The sequence below is a fragment of the Empidonax traillii genome, unplaced genomic scaffold (genome assembly GCF_003031625.1).
Source record: "Empidonax traillii isolate 1590-97213 ecotype Southwest subspecies unplaced genomic scaffold, ASM303162v1 scaffold1662:size100254, whole genome shotgun sequence".
NCBI lineage: Eukaryota > Metazoa > Chordata > Aves > Passeriformes > Tyrannidae > Empidonax > Empidonax traillii.
Genome location: NW_020956855.1, coordinates 30,786 through 56,218, shown reverse-complemented (window position 1 = coordinate 56,218; position 25,433 = coordinate 30,786). Strand labels below are relative to the sequence as shown.

At 61.1% G+C, this 25,433-nt stretch overlaps 1 protein-coding gene across 1 annotated transcript; it reads right to left on the bottom strand.

The window, feature by feature from the left end:
- Positions 1-2,300: 2,300 nt before the first annotated feature.
- TMCC2 (transmembrane and coiled-coil domain family 2) lies at positions 2,301-24,899 on the bottom strand. The gene is made up of 5 exons (XM_027908234.1): positions 24,774-24,899; positions 17,230-17,742; positions 4,495-5,429; positions 4,098-4,233; positions 2,301-3,513 (listed from the first exon to the last, which is right to left on the bottom strand). The coding sequence occupies exons 1-5, from the start codon at positions 24,858-24,860 to the stop codon at positions 3,202-3,204; spliced, it is 1,983 nt and encodes a 660-aa protein (XP_027764035.1). The 5' UTR covers positions 24,861-24,899; the 3' UTR covers positions 2,301-3,201.
- Positions 24,900-25,433: the final 534 nt, after the last annotated feature.

Below are 25,433 nucleotides of genomic sequence, written 5' to 3'. Positions count from 1 at the left end.
ATATGATGCCACACCAGGCAAGGGGTGGCTGAGCCCCGGGGCCCACGAGGGTCCCCGTGCCCGGTGGCACCAGCCCGGCGTGCCCCGCAGCCCCCGGCCCCTGTCACTCGGCCCGATGCCGCTCTCAATAGCGGCGCGGGAGCCCAGCTGCAGCTATTACATAAAACGCAATTAGCGCGGGGCGAGGGAGGCCTGAATGGCATTAAGGAATTCCTCCCGGACTGACGTCAAAGCTTCACCTCTCCCCCCCAGCTCCCGCACAAAGGGGGCCGTTATGAGCCCCCCCGGCCCCGCTGTGCCGGTGCCCGCCCGCAGAATGTGAGTCCTCAGGGAGCCCCGGGCTGCACATGCCACTCGAGAATTGTCCCTGCGACCGGCACGAATGTCACCAGAGGCTCCCTGCGCAGCTCCCACCTCCCCCTGGCTGGGCATGGGAAGGTGCCAGTGGCCCCATGTGCCAGCTGCTTGCCCAGGAGAGGTGGGGGGCTGGGCCGGGTGCCCGGCCTGGGGAGCTGGGGGGGATGCTGGAGGGGCAGTGGGGTGTCATTCCTGGCTGGCACACGACCCATCCCTGGGGCAGGATGGAGTGGAAGTGAGGACCAGGGAGAGGGACAGGCGGGTCTGGGAACGGGAGGTGCCGAAATTCCCGCTGGGGTGGGATCACCCAGCAGGCTGGAGGAGCTCTGACGCTGCCCCAGCACCGGGGCCTCCTCAGGCTGCTGCCAAGGAGGTCACAGGGACGGGGCAGTGCCAGGACATGGCCATTCTGATGTCAGTGTCCCCAAGTGTCACAGGCTGCGATGGGGGAGGGTGGCAGGGCTCACATGTGTGGGGTTCCTTCCCCAAAATCTCTACTTCACAGAGACTGTGTGACAGGACAAGGGGTATAAATGGTTCTAAACTAACAGAGGGTCAGTTTAGATGGGATATAAGGAAGGCATTTTTTAAAATAAGGGTTGGGAGGCCCTGACACAGGTTGCCCAGAGAAGCTGAGGCTGCCCCATCCCTGGGAGTGTCCAAGGCCAGGTTGGACAGGGCTTGGAGCCACCTGGGCTGGTGGAAGGTGTCCCAGCCCCTGGTATGGGGTGGAACAAGATGAGCTTTAAGGTCCCTTCCAAGCCAAACCCTTCTGGATTCTCTGGTTGCTGGTGCTGAGCTGTAGTGCTGGGGCAGCGCTGTGCTGTGGGCAGGAAGGGGTTAAGGCGCTAATTGGGGTGGGGTACCCCACTCTGGGCCGCCACCCTGCCCCTGCCCCTGCCCGGCGTGAAGGGAAGATGCTCCGGGATCTGCGGTGGGGACCGGGGGCCCTCCTGTGGCTGCGGGTCCGCGGTGCCTCATTCCCCTCCCCGCAGCCCCTCTTTGCCTCTGCCTGGGCCGCTGAGAAACACCAGCAAACACGGTTTGTCCCCATCCTCTTCCCTCCCTCCGGGTGTGGGGCTGGCAGGGTTGGGGCAGCTGCACCGTTGGGGTCCCCCACCAGGGTCTCTCAGGGTCTGGACTCAGCGGATGGAGCTGAATTGAGGGAGCTCTGACTTTGGAATTTTAATTATTCTCTGCATTGTTTTTACAGGTGTTTCGTGGAGTAAGGGCTGAGCCGGTGCAGGCTGCTCCTGGCTGGGATGTGGGATGTGGCAGGGCAGGGAGCTCTGCAGGACCTGAGGATGGGGCAGGTCCCCCCGCTCTGGGCAAGCCCACCTTGCTCAGATGAAGTTCATGGGGATAAATCCAACTGTTCTCCCCAGACAGGGTGTGCCCTGGGTGTCACCTGCAGTGTCACCTGCAGCCATGGGCCTCGGGGAGCCTCCACAAAGGTGTGTCCTGTCCATACCTGTGTGTCCCACCTGGGCACAGCCCTGCTCCTGCTCTGGGGCTTGGCTGAACCTCCCCTCTGAGACCAAACCCCTGTCACCTCCCAGATGCCAGAGTTGTGATGCTCAAGCTGTGCTGGTGTGAGAGGTGATGCTCAAGTGCTGAGGGGATGCAGGGTGGGCTGGCTTGGCCCTGGGAGCGCAGAGGAGGTGGGACAGGACATGCAGCTTCTCCCCCACGTGCATCTGTGAGACCCCCAAGAACCCCCCCCCAAGCACCCTGTGCTCTGTGCCAGCCCTGGGAAGTGTTAAGGGCCAAATTCTCAGCTGAGGCAAAGTGGTTCAGGGCCTCAAAGCCGGTGGTTTGCACCAGAGGAGGACCTGGCTATGCACGTACTTTTATATATATATTTATATATATATGTGTGTGTATAGATATATTACATAAATATATACGTATGAAATAATTTAAGAAACATCCGAGACAGCATGCTGTGCTCCGGGGTGGGGCTGGGAGGCAGCTGCTCCCCCCTGCCCTGCCCCACCAGCTTTGATTCACAGATGGAAACAGAGTCTGGAATTAAATTAAAAACCGCACACACGCACACACACACGACACGGTGCAGAGGCTGCAGAACTCAGAGGCGTGATGCCAGAAAGTCCAGGTGTCCCTGAAGAGATTGGATCAACTAAAGCCAAAGAACTGGGAAATAAATAAATGAAACCAGCAGAGGGGATCTCGCTCGTGCCGGTGCCGTCAGCAGCACCGGGTCCCCTGCGTGTGCCCAGCCCCTGTGGGGACACCAGGACACTGTCACAGCCCTGCTCTGTCCTGGCTGGGCTGTGCTGGGCTCGGGAGAGGCTGGTGGGACGTGTGTGTCCTGCTGTGTTTGCCTTGGACCCGCTTGCTCCGTCACCACGTGCTTTGCTTTCGCTCCGTCCCAGAACGGAGCTTTTTGCCACCTTGGCCGTCAAGGATGAAAGGGAAATCCCAGCCCCAATTAACCCCTCTCCTCTCTCTGTAGGAAGCTATCCCAGAGCCAGGCTTGGTCCAGCTCAATCCTTCCCACCAACTGAAGACCTCTGCAGGAGATCTCCTTCCCACGGACTTCAGGGTAAAAAAAAAAAACAAAACCTCCAAAAACCCCCTAGAAAAACCCAGCGCCCCGTAAATCACCAGTGTCTCCCAAAACTCCTCCTCATTCCCCAGCCCACCCTCCCCAAATGCCCCTGGGGACTGAAGGATCCCAACTCCAACTCCGGGCGACCCCCAAGGGCCGGGAAAGCAGCCGGACCGAGCGCGTGAAGGAACAACCCGAAGGCTTTTGGACCCCCGTCCCCTCCTCATCCCTGTCCTCTGCGGGAAATGGAAAGCCCCCCCGAAGCTGTGGGATCAGCTGGGCAGCAGGACGTGCTCCAGGAAGTAGCTGATGGAGTCCCAGTGCTTCCAGAGGAAGAAGAGGAGCAGGACGAGCAGGGCGGTGCTGAGGATGCGCATGCGGGTCTTCATGAGCGGCGTGATGAAGTTGGCGATGGTGGAGACGAAGACGAGCAGCACGGCCATGAGGGCCAGGATGACGTTGATGAACTTGCCCAGCAGGGCCCGGGCGTTGGCGTTTTCCACCCCCTCCAGCTGCACCACCTGCTGCTGCTGCTGCTGCAGCTCCAGCTTCGTCACCCGCGTCAGGCACGACTCCACGGCCTCCTGCGAGGGGCGGCGGGTCAGCGGCTCCAGGGGTGCCCCCCACGAGGGATTTCGGCACCTGCCCCACCCTCCCCCACCTCCCTGCGGGGAAGTTTTGCTCCTGGCTGGGCTGGGGAAGGTCTGGGTGCTGGGAGGACACAACGCAGCAGGGAAAATGAGCCAGACTGGGACGGGGGGGAACGGCTTCCCACTGCCAGAGGGCAGGGATGGATGGGATACTGGGAAGGAACTTCTCCCTGTGAGGGTGGGGAGGCCCTGGCACAGGTTGCCCAGAGAAGCTGTGGCTGCCCCATCCCTGGAAGTGTCCAAGGCCAGGTTGGACAGGGCTTGGAGCAACCTGGGCTGGTGGAAGGTGTCCCTGCCCATGGCAGGGGGTTGAACAAGATGATCTTTGCCATCTCTTCCAATCCAACCCATTCTGTGGTTTTGGGGATGTGGCTTAGTTACCTGCTTCTTGCTGTGACACCTGGAGGGTACCAGGAAAAGGGACCCCCCCTTCCCTACCCTCTATCCCAGCCCGGAGTCTCTTCCTCACCCCGTGGATGGAGGGTGCAGCAGGGGGCTGGGCCCTCATCCTGCCCTACCTGGATGTCCCTTGCCCTCTCGTAGGACTGGTAGGCCACCTTCTCCTCCATGCTGGCCAGCTCCTGCTTCAGGTTGGTCATTTCGTTCTGGTGCAGCTCCGTGAGGTCGTTCAGCTGCTCCTCCAGGCGCTCATACCTGTGCAGGATGGGCACTGAGGTGGGCAGATCTGCCTGAGACCCCCCTGCCCTCCTTCCCCTGGCACTGGGGACGCCACCCAGCCCCCCCCACCGACCCTCCCCTGGTTGTGCCTGCTGAGGGAAAACATCACGAGATCCTCCACACCGGCAGTGGGGACTGCAGCTCTCCATGTCCCTGGAATGCAGGGCTTAGCTGCACGAGCCCAGGATGGTCCCCAAAGAGCCACCCTGGGTGACAAACACCCCCCGCCATCCCTACCTGTACCGCTCCTCCTGCAGGCACTGCGTCATGTAGGTGTAATCCCGCTGCAGCTGCGCCTTGAGGTCCTCCATGGAGTCCTCCAGGTGGGACTGGCTGTCCTTGATCTCGCGCAGCTCCTCCAGGATGGTGTCGAAGTTGTTGTGGTGGCTGTCCAGCGTGTTGGACTTGGGGCTGCCCAGCCCGCCGGGCCCGGCCCCGGAGTTGCTGCCGCCGGCGGAGCCCGACGTGGCGCTGGAGCACTCGTCGTCGCTGCCGTACTTGGGGCTGGACACCAGCGTGGCGCTGCCGCTCAGCGCCCGCGAGGCCTCCTCGGGGTGCCCGTCGTCCAGCGTGTCCTTCAGGTGGGCGATGTTGTCGGCGCTGCCGAACTTGTTGCGGATGAGGCTGGCGAACTCGCGGGGCTTGGACACCACGGCCGTGTGGGTGGCCTGGGAGAGCCCCGAGAGCCCGCCCTTGACGCCCTCCACCACGCCGCCGCTGAAGCCGCTGATGCTGGAGCGCACGTTGGCCCCCACGTCCTTGAGGCCCTGGTGCATGTCCCGGAACACATCCTTGGGCTGGCGGGAGGGGCCGTTCTGCTCGATCTCCTTCAGCTTCTTGTGGTAGTGCTCCAGCTTCTTGTGCAGCTGCGCGATGGTCTGCGCCGACTTCTGGTTCTTCTTCTCGAACACCTGCTTGATGCGCGACGCCTGCTGCTTGTCCGCGTTGTTGGCCAGCTTCAGGTACTCGGCCACGTTGTCATCCCGGGCCTCCTGCTCGATCTTGATCTGCTCCGTGATCTTGAGGATCTTCTGGTGCAGGTGCTCGATGGCGGCTTTCGTCCGGTGCGGGTCGGGGGTGCCATCGGGCACGTCCAGGCACACGGTGCCGTCGGCGTCGCCGTGCCCGGCGCCCGGGGGCAGGTTCAGGGTGGTCACGTCCCCCTTGTCCAGCTGCCAGCGAAGAGAGAGCAGGGTGATGCTCAGGGGAGGGAGGGGGACAGGGGGCAGGGTGGGGGCAGAGAACAGAGGACGAGGCGAGAGCTGGGCGGGAGAATAGTTAACCAGAGCAACAGCGAGGCGTTGGGTTGGTTTTCCAGCTGGTTGAACACTTCCCAGCCACACCAGCCCTGCTGGCATCCCAGTGAGAGAGCACAGCAACCAGTCAGGGGTTTGGGGCTGGGTTTTCCTGGTGGTTTTCAGCAAGGAGCACCTGCTGCCACCGGGAGCTCGGCTTGACTTTCTGCCCTCGCCCAGGGCAGGCACAGGGACCCGCCTTTCTGGGCTGCTGGACTTGCCAGCCAGGGAAAGGGGAGAGGACAACTGGAACCCATCATCGGATTTGCCACCAAGCCAGCGGAGAGCGCAGGGATTGAGCAACCCAGAGGTATTTCAGTCTTGCTTTCAGCCTGGCTTTTAGCCTGGATGCACCCAGGGAGTTGAGCTGAAGACAAACTCTGCCCTAACCCCGATCTGTGGGTCACCTGGGATCAGCTCCTGACCCCAGGGCTGCAAGTGCAGGGATTTCTTCGCTTGCTTTTCCAATCCTCCTCAAAATCCTCTCTGGAACACAAGCTGCCACCCAGGAAATTCGGACAAATGCCGAATTCCATCTTACAGATGGAAAAACTGGAGCTTGGGGAGAGGAAATCACTTGCCTGAGGCCACATTTCAAATCACTGGCAGGGCCTGGACTGCTACCCAGGTCCTGCCTCGTACTCTCCAACCTGGACTTGCTGCTTGGCCACTTGAGGGGGAGGAGGGGGGAAAAATAAATCACTAAATCTTTCCAGTTGCTGAGTTTTACATGCAGATTCTTATGCAAAACCTCCCTGGTTGTATAAATGGCTCCTGGCTTCTAATTAAGAGCTGCTTGAAAGTTAAATACTGTTGGCAGACCTGAATAATTTCTAATTTCCATCACACTTTCCCCGAATGACCCCTTAATAGGGATAATGCTGCAAGATCATTGCTTAGGAGTGTGTTATCTCCAGGAAATGCCGGGTGCAGGAGGGAGGAATGTTCTCAAGATGCTGCTTGTGAACGTTCCCATCTGCAGCAGGTCCCCAGGGGGGGCTTGGAAAAGCCAGAGCCAACATTGCCCTCCTGTTATTCACTTGCATCTCCTCCTTCCCTGTTGTCCTGCTGGGAGTCTGGGGGTGGTGGAACTTCGGCTGGAGTTCTCAGCTTCCTTGGGAGCAGCCCCAGCCCCCTCCCCAAGGGCTTTTGGTCCCTCTCTGTTCTGTAATTTGGGGCACGGGCTGGGGGGGTGGGAGCAAAAGGCAGAGCCCAGCTGGCCTCGCTGTCTGGAGCGGCGATTTTTAAACAAACATCAGTTCCTAACAAATTCCCCGCCGTGTTTGCAGCCCCTGCTGCCAGGCTATTCTTAGCCACTCCGCCAGGCTGGGCCCTCCACCAAGGGTTTTTGCTTTGGTTTCTTATCAGGAGGCAAAAATTAGAAGCAGCAGGAAACAGACTTTTTGCCCAGATGTGCAGCTCTCTGCAGAGAGAGGGAAAAACTGACCCCGGCAAAGGAAAAGGCAGGTCTGGAGATAACGGAACGGGAAACCCCGGCTGGGCCAGCCCAGGGGAGAAGTTTCCAAAGAGGGAAAGGTTTGGGAATCACCCCTGTAAAGCCAATCTTTTGGACTGGAAAGAGAGTAGGGTTAGAGGGGATAGTGGGAAGAAACTCTTCGCTGTGAGGGTGGCACAGGTGGCACAGAGAAGCTGTGGCTGCCCCAGCCCTGGGAGTGTCCAAGGCCAGGTTGGAGCAATCTGGGCTAGTGGAAGGTGTCCCTGCCTGTGGCAGGGGGTTGGAATAAGATGATCTTTAAGCTCTCTTCCAACCCAAACCATTCTGGGATTCTGGGATTTGTTCAAGGGATTACATTTGGGAGCACAGGGGGGAAGGGAGGGGCAGGATGGGTGGTGAACTGCATGGATCCAGTGCTGCCCATCCATGCTGACAGGGCTGGGATGAAATCCCGTCCCTTGCTCTCTCTCAGACACGGGATAGATCATAGGAAAGGCACATCAGGTTATTGCTTTGAAAACAACAACCAAAAAACCCCACAATACAGATCTCTGCAGAATTAACAGACACTGCCTGCTAAATCCCAGCAAACCTAAATGACTGTGCAGTGGATTTAACAGGGGGATTATGAAAAGCCACACTTTCCCTACATGCAGAAAGCCCTCTGGTAGGCACATCAAAATGAAAATGCTGTTTCCCAACGCTTGTTTTCCAGGCAGGCTCGGAGGGGAGAGCCGGGGGTGACGTGGGATGCGGGAGGAATGCAGGACGCAGGGAGGGAAATTATTCTTATCAACAGAACTCGGCCCAGGAGAGCTGAGATAGGCAAAAGGCTCGAGCTAATAAGCTGAGCAAACAGTACTTAGAGGGCCATGGCCTGGCACAATTATGCAATGGGGGGTTTTTTGGTGCTGCAGGTTTGGGGGAAGGCAGAGCAGGAGGCAGGTGAGGAGCTCAGGGCAGGGCCCTGCAGCTGGACCCCGGCTGTCCCCACACACCCCCGGCTGGACCGAACCCCCTCCTTGAGAAACTGCACAATTATTGCAAAGTTCAGAGTGAAACTCTCAAGGCACTTACTCATACCCTGAACTATTCTGTTTTCCAAGCCCTCCAGCCCACTGGGAAGCACGGTGGATGAGTTAACGCCACAGCTCGTGCTGCAGCCGCCCCGAGCGAGGACTCTGCCTGCAAAGTGTGACTGTGATTCCTGGCTGGAACACAGCGGCCGTGGGAAGGACCATGTGCACCTTCAAGCACGGGAAAAACAAGTGCCATGGGGCTGCTGAGGGATGTTGGATGCAGGGCACACGCAGGGAGCTGCTGCACTGATCTGGCAGCTCCACAGCAAAGGTGTCATCGTGGCTGGGTCCCTTCGTGGCCGTGGAAAGCCATGAGGGAGAGGTCACGGCCAGCAGAGAAGTGCAGGTGGGTAGTGGACGTGGGGAGGGTGATTTTGGGGTGGTTGTTAAACGCAGCCCCTCTTCCTCAGAGCATTTTATCAGCGTAACTCAGCACGGCATCCTGCGAGCCGGCGACTGCCCGGCATCACCAGGGACACCCGGAGTGTCCCTGTCCCCATCCCCATGTGCGTTCCCAGCCCTGAGCCTCCCGGAGCAGAGCTGCTGTTCCCACCAGACCCACCCCAGGTGTTGAAAATAGAAGCAGGAGCCCTGACTCACACTTCCCAGCCCGCTTTGGAGCCTGTGGCGGTGCCCGAGGCGGGCAGCCCGTGTCCCCCTCTATGCCCTGCCCGCTCCCTGCTCCCCAGCCATCCCTGCACGGGCACAGCGGGCTGGCAGCAGCTGCCTCCACTGATTTACCAGCCTGAGAACCATTTTCCTTACATAATGCAGCGAGGCACGTTCAGGGATTCAGCTCCCAGAGGAGTTTCCCACCCGGGCACGGACCTGGTGGGTTCCATTCGCCGCGCGCCAGGAACGGAGGTACCGACACCCCCCCACCCCGCGGGTCTCTCTGCCCATCACCATCCTCCCCATCGCCTTGTTCGGACCCCAAACAGCTGCCAGGACCTACCTCCATGGCGGGCAGGGCTGGGGTGCCCCGGGGCTAGTTGGTGTGGGTGGCTCGGCCGTGTCCCCGCGGTGTCCCCGAGCCCCGCAGCGATGCCCGGGCAGCGCCGGCTGCCATGGCCGGGGAAAAAAGCAGCAGCTGATGGCAGCGAAGTTTTGGGGGAGCAGCAGGGAGGGAGGAGGAGGAGGAGGACGACGATGACCCCCCTGCAGCCCCGGCAGGGCTGGCCCCGGGCGCTGGGGAAGCGCAGGGACGGAGGCGATGGCTCCGGCGGGATTGCCGACTCAGGAAATCTGCCGGAGCTGTTTACAGCTCCCAGCGGCTGGAGCTTTCAGGGCTGTAACGCAAAACCCCCCTCTCGTCCCCGTGCCGGGATATTCACACGCCTCCAGCCCCATACGCTGCCTGTGCCCTGACGCAGGGGGTCGGGACGGGCTCCTGGCATCTGCTGTGTCACAGAGCAGGACACAGAGCCTGGGAGAGGCTGGGGGAGGGAACCCATCAGGGAGAAACCCCAGGGGAACAGACACACGGGGAAAACACAGCCATTCTAAGAGGAGCTGGGCAGCCTGAGGCGGCGAAACGAGAACCAAGCCACCCGTGCCAGGACCAGGAGGTGTCTCGGCCCTCGGTGGGCACTGGATGGACCTGGCTCTGTCCCCCTCGTGCCACAGAGAGTGGAGGGAAGGGCACTGACCTGATTCTGCCACGGGAGAATGTGCAAGGCACAGAGAACACAACACAACCAGCTGGTTGGCCAGATATAGGTGTTGGAGATCTGTGTGCAACTCATAAAGATATTAAACGAGATGTCTGAAAAGCAAGCAGGGATGAGCACAGGCTCAGGTACAGCAGAAGCCAGTGCCAGTCTGGAGTCACCCCCTGGGCACTGCATTTATTCCTGGGCCAGTGGAGCTGCTGAGGAGCCAAAGGGAAAATCCTGGGGGAGAAGGAGACCTGGAGCTCGAGTGTTTGGCTCACCCCAGACCTGTGGGGCTGCACAGAGCAGGGTTTGATGGGTCAGGCCTGAACAAGAGTGACTGAAGGAAGCAGAACTGAAGGCCAGAGCTGTGTCAGACCAAAGCACCGCTGATGCTGAAACCTCAACCCCACCACGGCCACAGACAGGGGGCTAAATGGGACAGGTTCCTTTGCAGCTCTCTGCTTCAGTTATTCCTCAAAAAAAAAAAAACAAAACCAAAAAAGCAACAAGGCAACAAGAGCTTAGGGAGCGTTTGCAGGCCGGAGCGGTGAGCTGACCGTGACCTAGATCCATGTGTAATGGGGAAGCCTGTGCTGCTCCCACAGCTGAGCCAGCCGAGCACTGCTCAGCCTCGTGCTTTGCCTCCCCTCCTGGGGCTGTCCCACAGCCATCTGCGCCCTGCAAGCGCAGCCTGCCACGCTGCAGAGGCGCTGGGAGCGGTGCCGAACCCCGAGCCGCGCTGCTTTAGACCCCGCAGCCTTCAGCCTGGCAGTGCCAGACCCTCCTGGAGCAGCACTGGGTGCCAGGAGCAGGGAGAAGGCAGAGCTGGAGCAGCCTGTCGCGGCCCAATCCACGATGTGAAGCTGCCAACATGCAGCTCAACACCAAAAACGACTCAAAGCCTTGCCCGCTCCTCGCCCGGGCTCCCACCCCGGCAGATCCGGCACCAACCGTCCCGAGAGGCTCAGAGAAGAGCAGATTCCCCAGAGAATTAAACCCAGCAGGAGCAGAAAAAACAGCTGTGCCTACCATGTGGTGCTCAGCCAGGCTGGGGAAGGGTGAGGACGAGGCAGAGCTTCCTCCTGGTGCTCCGGGGCCGCAGGGAACGGTCAGAGCGCGCGGTGCTGCCCACGGTGCTGGCAGCACACGGGGCTCCTCGCCAGCCTGGGTAGGAGCAGCGTGTCTCCCGTGGGCTGGCACTGCTCCTCAGCCGTCCCCCTGAGCCCAGAGGGTGGATTTAGCAGCCTGGCCAAGCCTCGGGCCATGGATGCCTCGGGCATGACACAGGGCAGATGACCGAGGGCTTTGGGTTGGTATCTCCCATAGCATCACTTCTCCTTTTAGCACAGGAGTCAGAGGTCACTTCCCATCACTCTTGTGCTGTCTCAGCAGGGCAGGAACATTGCCCAGCTGCACAGGACACTGTGGAAAGCACCCTTCCTGCTCCGAAATCTGCTTTCCACTTCCCTCCTTTAAGGCTGGTCCCGAAACCCATCTGCTTCCCTCAGTGGTTTTTTGGGGCTGCCAGGCACTGCCCTGCCCTGGTGCTGTGACACAGCCCACCCAGCAGTGCCCCCCCCAGACCCTGCCTGACCTGCTGGGCTGTCCCTGGCCTGGGGAAAGACAGAGGAGCACGGATTTCCCCAGAGGATGCTGATGGAGTGAGGAACTTGATAAAAGCTGGGATGTTCAGGACTGTGCAGGCAGCGAGGCCTGGAGAGTGTTTTTGGGATTTATTTGGGATCTCAGGTGCTGGATTCCTAGGAAAGCACCTGCCCTCAGCTCCCCAGCACAAGGGGAAGGTTAACAAATAGTTGCAGAAGCAACAGCATCGCTCATCAATGCCCCAGCAAAGCCAGGGGGAGCATTGGTGCAACATGTCCCTTCCCAGGGGCACAGACTGCCTTCCACACAACTCAAAACCCCTCCTGGCACAGGAAAAGTGGTGGTTTTGCAAGGGAATTACCCAAGAGCTTGGTGCCAGACTACCCTTTATCCTTGCCCCCAGCTCTCCTTTAGATTTAGTTCACTGCTTTGGTGGCAGGCAGCTCTTCTTTCAGGCCTGACCATAAAAGGCAAACCTAAAAACCAAAAAATCCCAGCACCCATGCAGAGAAAATCCCTGGACGGCCACGAAATCACAGCAGATTTGGTGTGTGCTGGTGCTGAGCGGGGCAGGATCCACCCACGAGCTCCTGGTCTGAGCGTCTCAGCCAAGAGATGGGTCACCTTATGGTGCAACACGAACACGAGGCAGATTTGGGGCTTGGGCTGTGCTGGGACTGGGGCTGGGCTTAGTGTAGGGAGACAGGTCCTGAAAACAGGACGAAAAAACCATCTGAGCTGCACCAGAGCCTTCTTGACCCAGCTGGGAAAGCTGTGGAGCCAGGATGACGATGCAGGTGAAGATCTGCTCAGTCCACTGCTCCTCAGCATCACATTCCCAAGTGCTTTTGGAATCCAAAGCCAGCAGCTCTTTGGCCAAGAGCTCCACCCTTGCCAGCAGCAGCCTGGCCTTCTCCTGCAGGTACCACCTTGCTCCTCACTCCTCATCCCTGAACTTCCCAGCTCCTTGCCTAGAGGCAGGAATCCCATCCCACAGGGCTCACGGCACCCGGGCAGGTTCAGACAGGCAGATCCCAGGATCCTCCCCTGGGAAGTCCCTGTGCCTCTGTGCCCATCCACCCCACACAGATCCCAGCATTCCCGAATTCCACACCACATCCTCCGAGCTGGGGACTGTCCCCTGCGCCCTGGGCACCCATCCCACGCACCAGCAGACCCCAAATCCCACGGGATCGAGGCGCTGGCAGCGCTGCCTGACGGGAGCAGGAGATGCTGGTGGGCTGGAATCAACAGCCATATGTCAGCAAGGCTGGGGAACGCGGTGTCTTCACCGAGGGGTGAATCAGTCCCGCAGTCTGATATTCTTCTCCTGAATTAATTAAGCAGCAATCTCGCCTGCCTTTGTCTTCGCAGCTATTATCTGCTTGTTGCAAAGTGCTCCTGGAAGCACCATCCATCCCGATGGGAGTGCGGGAACGAGCTCCCAGCACCACCTCCCCCCACTTTGGCTGGCAGACTCATTCCCCTGCTGCACGTGGGGAGATGGAGGTGGGGAGGTGGGAGCTCCCCTGGGCACAAAGGCTCTCATGTCTCCAACTCCGGGATGCCCGGTGGGAGCTCAGTTTGCAGCCAAGGTCAGTGATTCCCCCCAAAATCCTCCTGAAGAGATGCACGAGAATTCACCAGCGCATGGATGTGTTGGCTCTGGTTCCCAGCTGGGGAAACTGAGGCAGGCAACGAGGGAAACCCCCTGTCTGGGAAACTTCTGCCTGGGGTGGACGTGGGGACAGCCACAGGTGGGTTGTGTAGAGTGTCCCTGTCCCAGTTGTGGACTGAGACCAGTCCTGGGAAACTGGAGCTGTAGGAGGGAGAAACTCCATCCTCCCCCTGGAACTGAAGGCAGTTGGATGCCAGGAGGGCTGGAGGGAGCCCAGGGCTGAGCTGGACGTGCCACAGCCAGAGAGCAGATGCCAGGGCAAGGACAGTGAACTTTGCCTGCCATCCCCAAGCTGCCACGGCAAAGGCCGAGCCGTCCCACAGCCCCCTGATCACCCCAAACCCCTCTGCCCCCACGGGCCACAGCCCCCCTCCCACCCAGGGTGGGTGCCCAGGAATTCCAGGTTTCTCCCTGCTGCCTGTAATCCGTCTGGCCCTGATATAGCCACTGACCCCGGGGGAATCTAAATTTAGAGGGATGAATCCCGCCCTGTGTCCAGAGGGCTGGTGCCCTTGAGGCAGCAGGACAGCGGGGCTGGGGCTTGTAAGGACAGGTCCCCCCTGCAAGGCAGAGCCCCAGGACCCTGCAGACCCTCTCCTGCAGGGCTGGGGCAGGGACAGGGCCGTGGGGAGAGGAGACTGGAGCAGGGAAACAGCCCACTTGGGATGTGATCCCGTAAATAAGCGTGGCTCACAGCCCCCGGGAGCCCAAAGCTGAGACGTGGCACAAAGCCCCCCTGCTCCCCCCGTTCCTCCAGTGCCTCACAGGAGAAGCATCTGCTCCGGGAGGCCAAGGAGTGACCTGGGGGGGGGGCACACGGGCAGCTGGTGCTGTCACTTGCCGAGGGACACCGAGGGCAGCGAACTCGGCCGGGGGATGCTCGGTGGGTCCGAGCCGCGCTGAGCACCCGCACTCGTGACACTTGTGACGGACTCCCCCCCCGGGATGCGGGGGAGAAGGCGGCCGGGAGCGCGAGAGGACGGACGGACGGACGGACGGACAGGCGGACGCCGCGCAGCGCTGCGGTAACGCCGCCCTCTAACGGCCACCGGCCCCGCCGCTCCCCCCGCCGGGACCCCCGCGCCAAGGCGGGGCTCACCTGCACGTGGACCATCCCGCAGTCCCCGCAGGCGTCCGCGCAGCTCCCCGGCAGCACCAGGCACAGGACCCCGCGGCCGCCCCGCTCCAGCTCCGGCGGCCCCGCCGGGGGCGAGGGACCCCCCCCGGGATGCTCTGCCCCGCCAGCACCGGCGCTCGGCCGAGCCCCGGAGGGAGCCCGCGGGGAGACCCCCGCCGGCCGCAGGGATGGGAGGGGGGCTGCGGGGAGACCCCCCACCCTCCTCCCCCGGCGCCGGGGCCTCGCCGGTAATTCCCGTGTGCCCGCCCCTGCCGGCGGCCTGGCGGGTCACCAGCGCGGGGATTAGGGAGATGAGGAGAAGGCTCCCTCTCCCGCACGCTCCCGTGCCCGCCGCTGCCTCCAGCCCGGCCCCGGTGGGGCCGCTGTCACACGCGTGCCACCGGGGTACAGCGACAGCGATGAGCGCCCCAAACGTGCCCCAAACGGGCCGAACAGGAGAGCCGTGGGAGGGCGGGGGTTTGGGATCCAGCGATGCTCCCCGGCCGGGGGTACCCGCGGCTCCCGCAGCTCGTGGGCGAGCGGAGACCCCTGAAGCGCAACCCAGAAACGCAGCACACAGAGACCGCACGGGCTCCGGGAGCAGCGCCGGCAGCCAAAGCCTCGGTGCCGAGCTGCCAGCAGGAGGCAGGGGATGGCCGAGTCATCCCAAACTCACAGAGCCATCCCAAACTCATCCGAGTCATCCCAAAGGCACCCGCGCGCAGGAAGGGGGGGGCACAGGAGGTGTGGAAGGCTGGGAAGGAGGGGGGAAAAAAACCAAGGTGCCATCAGGGACCACGGGGTGAGGAACCAGCACAGTTGTAAAGGGAGAAATGCAGGAACTTAATCAAGAAAAAAAGAAAAGGGGGAAAAAAAAAATCACTAGCTGTTCATAAGGCACTGGCTGAGGCTGAGGGACCCCACGAGGGATTCATCCAGAGTGTGCTCCTTACGCAATGGGGGGAAAATCCAGCGTGAAATTTTTTTTAGGGGGGGAAACAGCCCTTTCCCAGGAGCCCCTGAGGGTGAGGCAGGGAGGAGGTGTCAGATCCCTGAGGACAAGGCAGGAGTGACACCAAGCAATCCTGGCCCAAAGCCCCAGTGTCACCCACCCTCTTGGGGGTGCTGGAGCCCAGGGCACGGCCACACCAGCCATCCCTGAGGGAAAGGAGCTGGTTTGCTGCGGGCAGGAGGCTCCCGAGGGCTGTGGAAAAATAATCCGGCATGAGAATATCACGTAGCTCTTGTTTCTCTAAATAGGTTATTTTTCCACTGCCTCACAAAGGCCCCAGTATCTCCTCTCTTCTTATTACTCTTTGTGTCATATGCAGTTAATTATTCATCCCCCTTGTGTGCTGCTCTGGGAGTGGACACGGACCTGCCCTGCTCCTGCCTCCCTCTGGGTGCTTCTGTCCCTGTGGGATCAAAGCTCTGGCCGTAACCCCAGAGGGCTCACTGGGATTGGGCTCCTTGCAAGGCAGTGGCCCAGGCCACAGGCAAGAAATTCTGGCTCCAATTAACAACCTGCTGCTCCTGCGCCTGTGTGGGCACCCATTGCAGTGGGGAGGAGCAGGGAAGGGTCGGAGTGCCCTGATTTGCACACAGTAAAAGGGGGAGAGGAGGACCTGGAAATTTATTTCTTGCAGGCCTGCTGATACAATGACTAGTTTATCCTCTGGGCCCAGATTCCCACGGTCCTGGGGGTGGCAGGGGAGCAGGGCTGGCACCCGCTGCACACCACGGGCGTCAGCTGCAGCTTGGCACTGCCACTGCCCAGGGAAACACAAAGGAAAAGGATCTGGTTGAGCCTTTTTCCATTAGCTCAGAGGGCAACAGGAGTCTCCAGGTCAGATTTCCCTCTGGGAGAGCAAGCAGAGAGGAGTGTTTGGGTGGGGGGCGCGTGGGGAGCATCGCTCCCATCCCCTGCACCCACTGGGTGCCACTGCCTGAGGGAGCACATGGATCTGACACCCCATAACACAGCTATTCCTGACAAAGCCACCCAGCAGGAGCCCCCGTGGGATGCCAGAGCCTGCCTGGCCATCTCCTCATCCCAAGCTTTGCCAACTCAGTGTTGGCATTTTCAGGTAAATTAAAAAAAAAAATCCCCCCCAAAACCCCAAGGAGGATACTTCCAGCCCTCAGGGCTGCAGAGAGCAGCTTTAGAGTGGGACACCCCCTGAGCTCCAAAGGCCAAGGAGAGACGCTGGCATGGAGAATCCCCCCGGCTCCCAGAGCACCTCTCCCCGCCTGCCCCGTGAACTCCCTGTGCCTGCTGGGCTAATCTCGGCTGCTTCATAATTAATGGCACTAAACACTCGATGGAAACACCATCCTGTCCATCAGCTTGGCACAGACTGCTTTAAAAATCACTTTGGATGTGACCAGTTCACAGCTCAACCCTGCCAGGATCCCCTCAGACACTGTGCCAGGGGTCCCATCCCACTGAAACAGAGCTCTTGGCAGGTCCTTTTTTCTTTCCCTCAAATCCCACTGAGGGAATCAGATCAGCGCACATCCCTGCCTTCACTTCCCCACAGGAGAAGCATCAACCTCAGCAGCTCCAGACCTGAGTGGTTCCTGTCCTCTCTCTGGTGCCACCAGCGCTGCCTCGAGGGACAATCTCATCCTAGCAGCACTTCGGGGTGCTCTGCACCCAGTCCTGCCCCGGCACCCCAGCGTGTCCTCACCCCAGCCCGGGTGCAGCCACAGAATCACTGAGGTTGGAAAAGCCCTCCAAGATCGTCGAGCCCACCTTGTCACCCAGACACAAAGAGTGCCACATCCAGCCTTTCCTTGAACACCTCCAGAGATGGGGACTCCACCACCTCCCTGGGCAGCCCATTCCAGTGTCTAATCACCCTTTCTGCAAAGGAATTCCTCCCAATGTCCAACCTAAACATCCCCTGGAGCAGCCTGACCGTGTCCTCTTGTCCCATCGCTGGCTGCCTGAGAGGACAGCCTGACTCCCATCTGGCTCCCCCCTCCTGCCAGGGAGTTGTAGAGCAAGAAGGTCCCTCCTACGCCTCCTTTCCTGCAGGCTGATCCCCCCTGGCCCCCTTGCAGCCCACGCAACCGCAGCCCTACCTTATCGGCCAGGCCCTCGGTGTCCTCGGTCAGCAGGTAGACGGCCCCGCTCTCGGCCAGGAGGATGGCAGTGTCCGTGGTGGAGGAGGACCTGGGCCGGCCCTGGTGCTGATGCAGGATGGCCGTGAGGCTGCTGTCCTGGGGGGCCTTGCGCCCGAGGTGGGGGCTGCCCCTCTGGGGCTCCAGGGAGCCGCTCTTGGCGCGGCGGCTGCCGCTGTGCAGGCTCGTGCCGCGCTTGATGGAGGGCCGGGAGCGGATCTGCTGCAGCACCCGGTTGAAGGCGGTGGGCCTGGCCGGCAGGTCGTGCAGGGACACGGCGTAGGACACGCGGTGCATCTCCGGGGAGCGCTCCTTCTCGTCGGGGGACTCGTGGTCGGACGCGCCGGGCGGCGGCGGCGGCGGCAGCGAGTCCTGCGGGTTGTGCTGCTCCCGCTCCCGCGAGCGCCGGCGGCTGTGGAACAGGTGCTTCAGGCCGTGGCCGAACATGGAGCCCTCGGACAGCTGCTGGATTTTCTGGGGGAGAGGATGGAGGGAAAGAACAGCTCCCGTGGATGCCGCGGCATCGCCCTGCCGAGGCACCCGCGGCTCCCGGGGACGGCTGAACCAAAACCGGCTCCGGATTTTGAGGGGACAAAGAGCCTCAGGAGGGGTTCTGGAGACCCCCCACGCCGTCCCCAAGGGATCTGTGGAAGGGAATAAGCCCCGTTGCCAGCACTTCACTTACACCTGTGGAAAATCCTAAATATTAGCAGCCGTTTGTTGGCTTGCAGGGCTGAGCACGGTGGCTCAGGTGCTCATTCCACCAGCATTCCCTGTGACAGGGAGTCTCCAGCGAGCCCTGGTTACCCCTAAATTAGCAAGAAGAGCAGAAAGACCCTCAGAGTTTGGAACCAATACGCTGCACAGAGACCCCAACCCCGCAGGCAGAGGGAGTGGAGCAGCCTTTTCCTTCGCTAGGAATGCCAAGGTTACTCCCAGTTTTGGAGCCTCCCGAGAGCCACCTGCTCCAGGAAGGAGTGGGGGGCGAGGGGGGCTTTTCCCCATGGGGTTTTCCATGGTCCAGGCTGGCCTTGCTTAGGGGGGTGAAACCACATCTCACGGCCCTGCGCCACCAAATGCAGCCCCTGAGGTGTCCCTGTCCCGGGGGTGGGACTGCCGTTCCCACGGAGCACAGGGCAGTTCCCAGGAGGGCTCCCGGGAATGGGGGTGGCCACGGCCACGCTGCAGTCATGCAATATGGATGGTGGAACAGATCCCGCTCCCGATTACAGCCGGGTCAGCCCGGGCAGGTTTCCCTGCAGCCACTGGAAGGCCCAGATTTGCATCCCGGGCAGGCTTTGGCCCGGTGCCCTCTGCACCGTGCGCTCACTCGGCGGGGCAGCAACTTCCAGCACCTCCCGAGGGCTCAGCGGATCCCAGATCCCCCGCTCCCTGCTCCACCACGGCTGCCAGGCAGCAAGTAAAGGCTCCTGGGACATCCAGAGCTCCTCTCCCCTCCCCGAGCAGCCCCAGCTGCCAGGAACCCGGCAGAGCACAGGGCACAGCGCTGCCCTGCTGCTCCCTGCCCCAACTTTGGAGTCAGGCCGAGCATTCCCCGCTCTGAGGACGCCAGTCCTGACCCTGCTGACGTCCAGGGCCACTTCACCTCCGATTCACTGTGGCAGGGCTGTCCCCAGGGACGCTGGTTCCCGTGGCAGCAGCTCCTGCTCAGAAGCCAGCCCGAACTGGGAGCTCTCTGCGGTCCCAGCGGGTGCTTGGCAAAGGCTCTGGAGTCTGGGAAAGCTCTGATGTTCCAGACATGACCTCCAGGAGCTGCAGGCTGAGAAAGGGCTCCATCCCCTAAAAATCCCAGCTATGAAAGCCACAAGGTCCAAATCCATCAGGGCCTAATTCTCAATCACACCTGTAACGCTGACAAGGAGCCAGCGACGAGATTGCCGTGTCGCTAAACCCTGCAGGCACAGCCTTTCATCCTCCCCTCAGCCACTCACAATGAAAATATCCACCCTTTTGGTTTTCCCTGGGAAATATATAATAAATCCACGGTGCTGAAATGCTACTTCAGGAAATAGTGATTTAAATTTTATTCTATTTATAGAGTCTCTATGGAAACAGAGGCTGCATTAGGAAGGTAATAACTCTAAACCCCCAGATTTCTCCCCTCGAGGGCACGGCAGACCCTCAGGGGCACAGTCAGCTCTTCAGAAGGTCCAAGTGAAAAGAAACAACCAGCTCCCTTCCTCCAGGGTGATGAAAACAAACCTAAAAGTGGAGCTGGCAGTAAAGGAGAAGAGGTTTTGCCAGCAGCAGCGTGGAGGTGGGAGCCAGAAGCCCTCAGGTGCTTTTGGTCTGACAGCTCCACCTGATTGAAATGAGCCTTTTAAAACAAACTCTCCCCAGGCCCTTTCCAAGTTTCCCTGAGAGAACCTTTCAGGGGCTCTGCAGGTGAGGGATCTGCATGGGGGGGAAAAAAAAGGAGGAGGGAAGCAGAGAGTGGAATACCAGCCCTGCTGCTCCAGGCTGGAACCCACGGGACCAACGGCTGGTCAAGCTCAAGGTTTGTCTGGGTGAAGTTGTTGGGAGCGGTGGCCACAAATTCTGCAGAGAATTTGGTGATGTAAAAACTCTCTTTTCTAGGGTTACCCTGGGAAATTCCTGCACTTCCAAAGCAGAGGCATTTTTCTGGCACCAAACTGCTCGTGGCTCGGGACAGAGCGTCTGCACAGGCTGTTTTGGAACAGCAAAATAATAACTGAGGCAGTGGATACAGAGAATAATTTCTCAGTGTGGACAGCTGTAAACCACTGACTGTAATCCAAAAATATCTGTATTTCTTTGGGCTTTTGCATTAATGCAGCCAGGGCCTCCTGCTTGGTGGGGGGGACTTGTTTCTGTGGAGGTCAAAGGGGCAGCCCCTGCTCCATCTGCACTGAGAAGGGCTGGGAAAAAAACCCCACATTTTAACCCAAAGCAACGTCTCTTGCAGGAAAACTGTGACCTGGATGGCTGTTTTGTCTCGGCCTCTGCCCTTTGGCAATATCCCATGGGAGATCAAGGTGCTGTCCTTGCCCACCGTGGCTCTCCAGGGCTGGTGTTCCTGCCACTGCAACCTCCCAGTTTCCCCCTAAATGGCTTTCCAGCTCTGCCCCGACATCCAAACCTCTTACTCGGCTTTCAGACAGACACCCAAGGAGGGGATCTTGTTGCCATGACCTTCTAGCACAGCCCCATGCTGCGAAATCCTGCTCAATTGTTATTATTACTATTAATTATTTACATCCCTGGCCTGCCCAGAGGCTCCAGCCAAGGCTCTGGGGCTCTTTGGAGAACTGCACAGACACAGTGGAAGTCCCATCCCTTCCCACCCCATCCCATCCCTCAGCACTCCTTATTTTAAGGCACAGGGGGTTCATTCCCCCACCAGACAGGGGAGGTCACAGCTCAGAGTCCCCGAACAGCAGCAGCAGCCAACAGGTCCTGCTCTTCCCTGTGTGGGCTTTCCACTCCTCCTGCTGCTTCCTCCAGCTGCATCTCCACCAAGGGGGTCCTAAAACCACCCAGCACCCCCCAGCCAGGCTGGGGGACAGGCTCAGAGTTGTCCCCACGGGGTGACAGCCCCACTGCCCCCTCTCAGCCCCATCCCACAGAGCACCCCGAGCTCCCCAAGTTCTGCCGCTCCTCCCGCTGCCAAAAAACGCCGAGGAAAACGTGGAGCTGTTCTAAAATGGCAAACCAAGCACTCCCCCACACGCACACTGCTCCTCCCGGGGCCAGCAGGAGAGAACAAGCATGTGACAACCGTTAGTCATGTTGGTTCAGGCACTACCAGCACGCTGGAGCACCAGGCAGCTCCTGGAACCTCTCCTGAAAAGCAGGGCATTCACTGCCCAGCTGTGGGGGGCTCCAGAGCCCTCCTGAGCTCCCCACCCCGGGTGGCATCTGCAGGGTGAGATCTCTGCTGCTGGTGTTGAGAGGAGCCAGAGGTGCCAGATGTGCTCCCGGGGGAGCAGCGCAGCTCACGACCGCCTCTCCCACGGCTGTCACCTCCCAGCGGACTGTGGGGACTCTGAGGGCTGAAACCCAGTGGGAAGCAAGGATGGGGGTCCTGGGGGAGCAGATCTGGGATCACAGGCAGCTGGGCACGGAGCAGCCCACACCACCAGGAGCCTGTTCCCGCTGGGATGTGAGTGCAGCTCCAGGGAGGGTTCCCACTCCTCTGCTGTGCCCAGCACAAACTCCAGGGAATGCCCTGCCTGGGGGGATGGTCTGCCCTCCTTGAGGGGCCAGGGGGTGCAGCAGAGACCCCCGGGGGGTCCCTGCCAGCAGCCCCAGGGTTTTGGGTGAGCGATGCCCAGGGGAGGTGATGGATGGGGCTGCTCCAGGGACTGTGCTGCTCTGCTGCCTGACAACAGCTCCATGCCAGAGCCACAGGGGATCCAGCTCACCTTGGCCGTGTCCTTTCAGGACCAAAATACGCCTGGAAAATTGTTCGTGCCCAGGATTAAATAGAAATGTACCTCAGGGTTTAGAATAGGGGCTGGTGACCTTTATGGGGAGGAGGGATCCTCCCCATCCTCCCTGCACTGCCATGGGTGGGATGATGAATCCCATCGAGGGGTCTCCACCCCCACATCCATCCCCTGGGATCTCCAAAAAAAAAACCCCAAAACCAGCTGAGTGGGAGGAAGTGGGAGGTTTGTGCTTCACTCCACCCCCTTCAGCCACCCCTGTCCCAACCCCATTGCTCCCAGTGCTGGGAAGTGAAGTGCCGTGGTGGGACCTCCCCTGGTCCGTCATCTCCCTCCTCCTCAGGAGGGGCTCCCCAGCTCCACAGAGCCCAGGGGAAGCGTTTTGTCCATGGATGTGGGGTTTGGATCAGGCCCCGAGCAGCGTGAAGAGCTCAGGCCAATGCCTCTGGATTCCTGCTGATCTTGGGTTTCGGGATGAAAGGAGGGAAAGGCAGGAGCCATGAAGTCCAGGACTGTGAAACTGGAGATGGGAATGATGTCAGGCTTCAACTTTCAGCCCTGGGCCAGATCAGACCACTGGGGAGAACAGAGAGACCCAGGGGGAACATTCAGAGGTGCCTGGGGACAGTGGGAGTGGGACCAGGTGGTGCTGGGACACCCCAGCAGCCACCAGAGTCTGGATGTCTCCTCCTGCAGTGCTTTGTATGGATCCAGTCACTCTGCTGCAGAGCACAGCAATGCCTGCCACCTGATGTATTGCTGAGCAGAACTACATGTCACACACCAGCTTTGCTCCTTGCCAGCACTTATTTTCCCTCTGCTCCCCTCCTGGAGCCCTCGCTGCCGGCAGAGGAGCGGGAGCCGGGCCGGGGGAAGGGAGAGCTGCCATGGATCTGCCAGGGTTCAGGGATGGAGATGACACAAGGCAGCCTGCTGTTTCCAGCTTGCCAGCTCAAATCCATCTTCAGCTGGGCAGCAAAGGAAAGTTTACGCTGCTCCACGGGGAGCTGAGGCCGGTGGTTTGGTGGGTGGCACCGTGCCAGCAGAGCGACCACGGACCAGCTTGGCCCTACCCCACTGTGCAGCTCCAGAGGGGGTTTGGGACAGGAAAAACTCCCAGACTGTATTAAAGATGCCCCTAATTGCAGCAGCAGGAGGTGAAGTGGCTGCTCTTGGTGGCTGTGGCGGGGCCAGGCTGAGCCCCACAGAAGCTGCGGGCAGTTCCCGGGCCCAGTTTTCCGTCTGCCCTGCCCGGAGAAGCGAGTCTTGAGGATTTATTCCATGCAGGTAATTAATTGCTGAGCTACAGGCACGTTAGAGGTGAGCACTGGAAGCAAACCTGCAGCAGGGTACCACGCTCAGGTCGATAAAATCAATGGGCTTTTGGCCACGGCCGGTGCTGTCGGCGGGGTGAGGCTGCGGAGCCGGCTGAGCTCCAGCTCCAGGCTGGATGTGCCGACCCAGGAATGCTTGGGGTGCTGCTCACAGCCATCTGCCCTATGCTCCCACCCCTTCCTGACCCCCTGCACAGGTGAGAAGGGGCCTTAATGCTCATCCAGTTCCATGGGCAGGGGCACTTCCTACTAGACCAGGTTCTTATCCGACCTGGCCTTGGACACTTCCAGGGCTGGGGCAGCCACAGCCCCTCTGGGCAACCTGTGCCAGGGCCTGCCCACCCTCACAGCCCATGGATGTGCCTTGCCCTGGCTTGAGGCTCTCCCTCCCAGCTGTTTCTTGTACCCCAGGACAGCAAAGCCCAAACAGCCCCGGGAGCTGCTGCTTGGACACGGAGGGAGAGGCCTCGTGTGCCACGTCCTGCAGCCACGGGGCTTCCTGTGCTTCCAGCAGCCCAGTTCTCCTGTAGGAACGGGGGTTTTGATCCCTGGCTGCCTGTCTGGAAGGGATGCCTGCAGGCACTGGCAGCCCTGGACCTGCTTCTCGGCTTCCACGTGACCTTGACCGCTCCAGGGAGACTTTCTAGGCCGAGCAGCTGGCTGGGGTGTCCACAGCAGGGGACTCCCCCCTGGATCCCAGGCTGCCCATGGATGCCCAGGGACATCTCCCACTTTTTCCAGGCCTTTCCGAAACCAGGGAGTGGAAGCAGCACCTCTGGACCACCACGGTGTGACCACCACGAGCTGCAGCGCCTGGGAACCCCCACGCTCCAGGGGTTTTCTTCCAGGGAATTCATCCCTTCAGGATCAAACCCCACTGTGCCCTCGCCGGCGGGACCCTGTTGAACAGCCTGGGGGGTTTGGAGCTGCTCCTGCTTCCAAACCCGCGGGAATCTTCTGCTCGGTTTCCCGCGGGACCGCCCCATCCTCCTCCTCCCCTCCCTCGGGATCGGCTCCTTCTCTCCCGCAGCGCTGCAGTGCCCTGGAACTTGTTTTCCTCCCTGCCCGGACCCAGCCCGAAGGCCCGCGAGGAGCAGCCTCGGGGCCATTTCTACACCGTCACTTCCCGGTGCCGCAGCCCCGGATCCTCCCGGAGCGTCCCCCCCGCACCGGGCAGGGACGCACCGGGCTCTCTGCGGGGGCACAGCCCTGTCACCCCTGCCTGGGACCACCCTCGTCCCGGGAGCTCCTCATCCCACGAGCATCTTCATCGCAGGACCATCCCCATCCTGGGTCCATCTCCATGCCTGGAGCATCCTCATTTAGGAGCATCCTCATCCCAGGAGCATCCTCATCACAAGACCATCCCCATCCTGCGACCGTCTCCATCCCAGGAGCCTCCCCATCCCTGGAGCATCCCCATCCAGATGCATCCCCATAACAGCAGCATCCCCATCCCAGAATCGTCCTCATCCAGGACCCTCGCCATCCCAGAGGAGCACTCTATTCCCAGGATCCTCCCCACCGCAGCACCGTCCCCGTCCCCGAAGAATCCTCCTCCCGGGATCGCCCCCATCCCGGAGCCATCCCGTACCCTCCAAGGTCACACCTGTGGCAGGGTCGGCACCCCCCGAGCTCCATCGCACGGGTGACCCCGCGGGGCGCTCAGCATCCCATGGGATGCTCCCTTGGGATCCTCCCCCCCTACCCCGTGTCCCAGCGGGACGTCCCCGCCGCTCACCTTCAGGTCGGGGGGCTTGGAGCGCGCCGGCGGGACAGCACCCGCCTCGGGGCCGGCCGCCGCCGCCTCCCCGGCCTTGCCCTCCATGCCGCCGTGCCCGGGCGGCGGCTCCGCCGCGGGATCGTCCTCGGGCTGCTGCAGCTCGTCCGAGCGGCACCGCTTCATAGCGGGGCGCGGGGCGCGGGGGGCGCGGGGGGCGGCGGCGGCGGCTCCGGGCGGCGGCCGGGGGGCCGGTGCGGGGCCCGCGGGCGGTGCGGCCCCGGCCCGCCCGCCCCGCCGAGCCCGAGCCCGGGCCGGGCGGCGGCTCCGCGCCCCGGCGGCTCCGCGCCCGCCGCCGGCACCGGCATCGCCGCCGCCGCTGACTGACAGCGCCGCGGGCCAATGGCGCCCAGGGGGAGGCGGGCTGGAGGGCGGTGATTGGCGGAGGTGGTGCGGAGGGAGGGGCTGCAGGGCTAGCCTCCCTCTGAGTGACGGTGAGGTTAGCCAATGGAAGTGCTCGGAGGGAGGGGCGGCCAGCGGTGATTGGCGGGAGACGCAGGGGGGCGTGTCCCGCCTCCTGCCGCGCCGGTGCCGCGCAGCGCTCCGCGAGTGGGCAGCTCCCCCTTCCCTTCCCTTCCCTTCCCTTCCCTTCCCTTCCCTTCCCTTCCCTTCCCTTCCCTT

Excerpts from the sequence above, each read along its gene's own strand:
- TMCC2 (XM_027908234.1), bottom strand. The coding sequence starts at position 24,860 with ATGGAGGGCAAGGCCGGGGAGGCGGCGGCGGCCGGCCCCGAGGCGGGT. Across the intron at positions 4,234-4,494 it reads CTGCAGGAGGAGCGGTACAG|GTATGAGCGCCTGGAGGAGC; the intron begins GTAGGGATGGCG and ends CATCCTGCACAG. Across the intron at positions 3,514-4,097 it reads AGAGGGCAAGGGACATCCAG|GAGGCCGTGGAGTCGTGCCT; the intron begins GTAGGGCAGGAT and ends CGCCCCTCGCAG.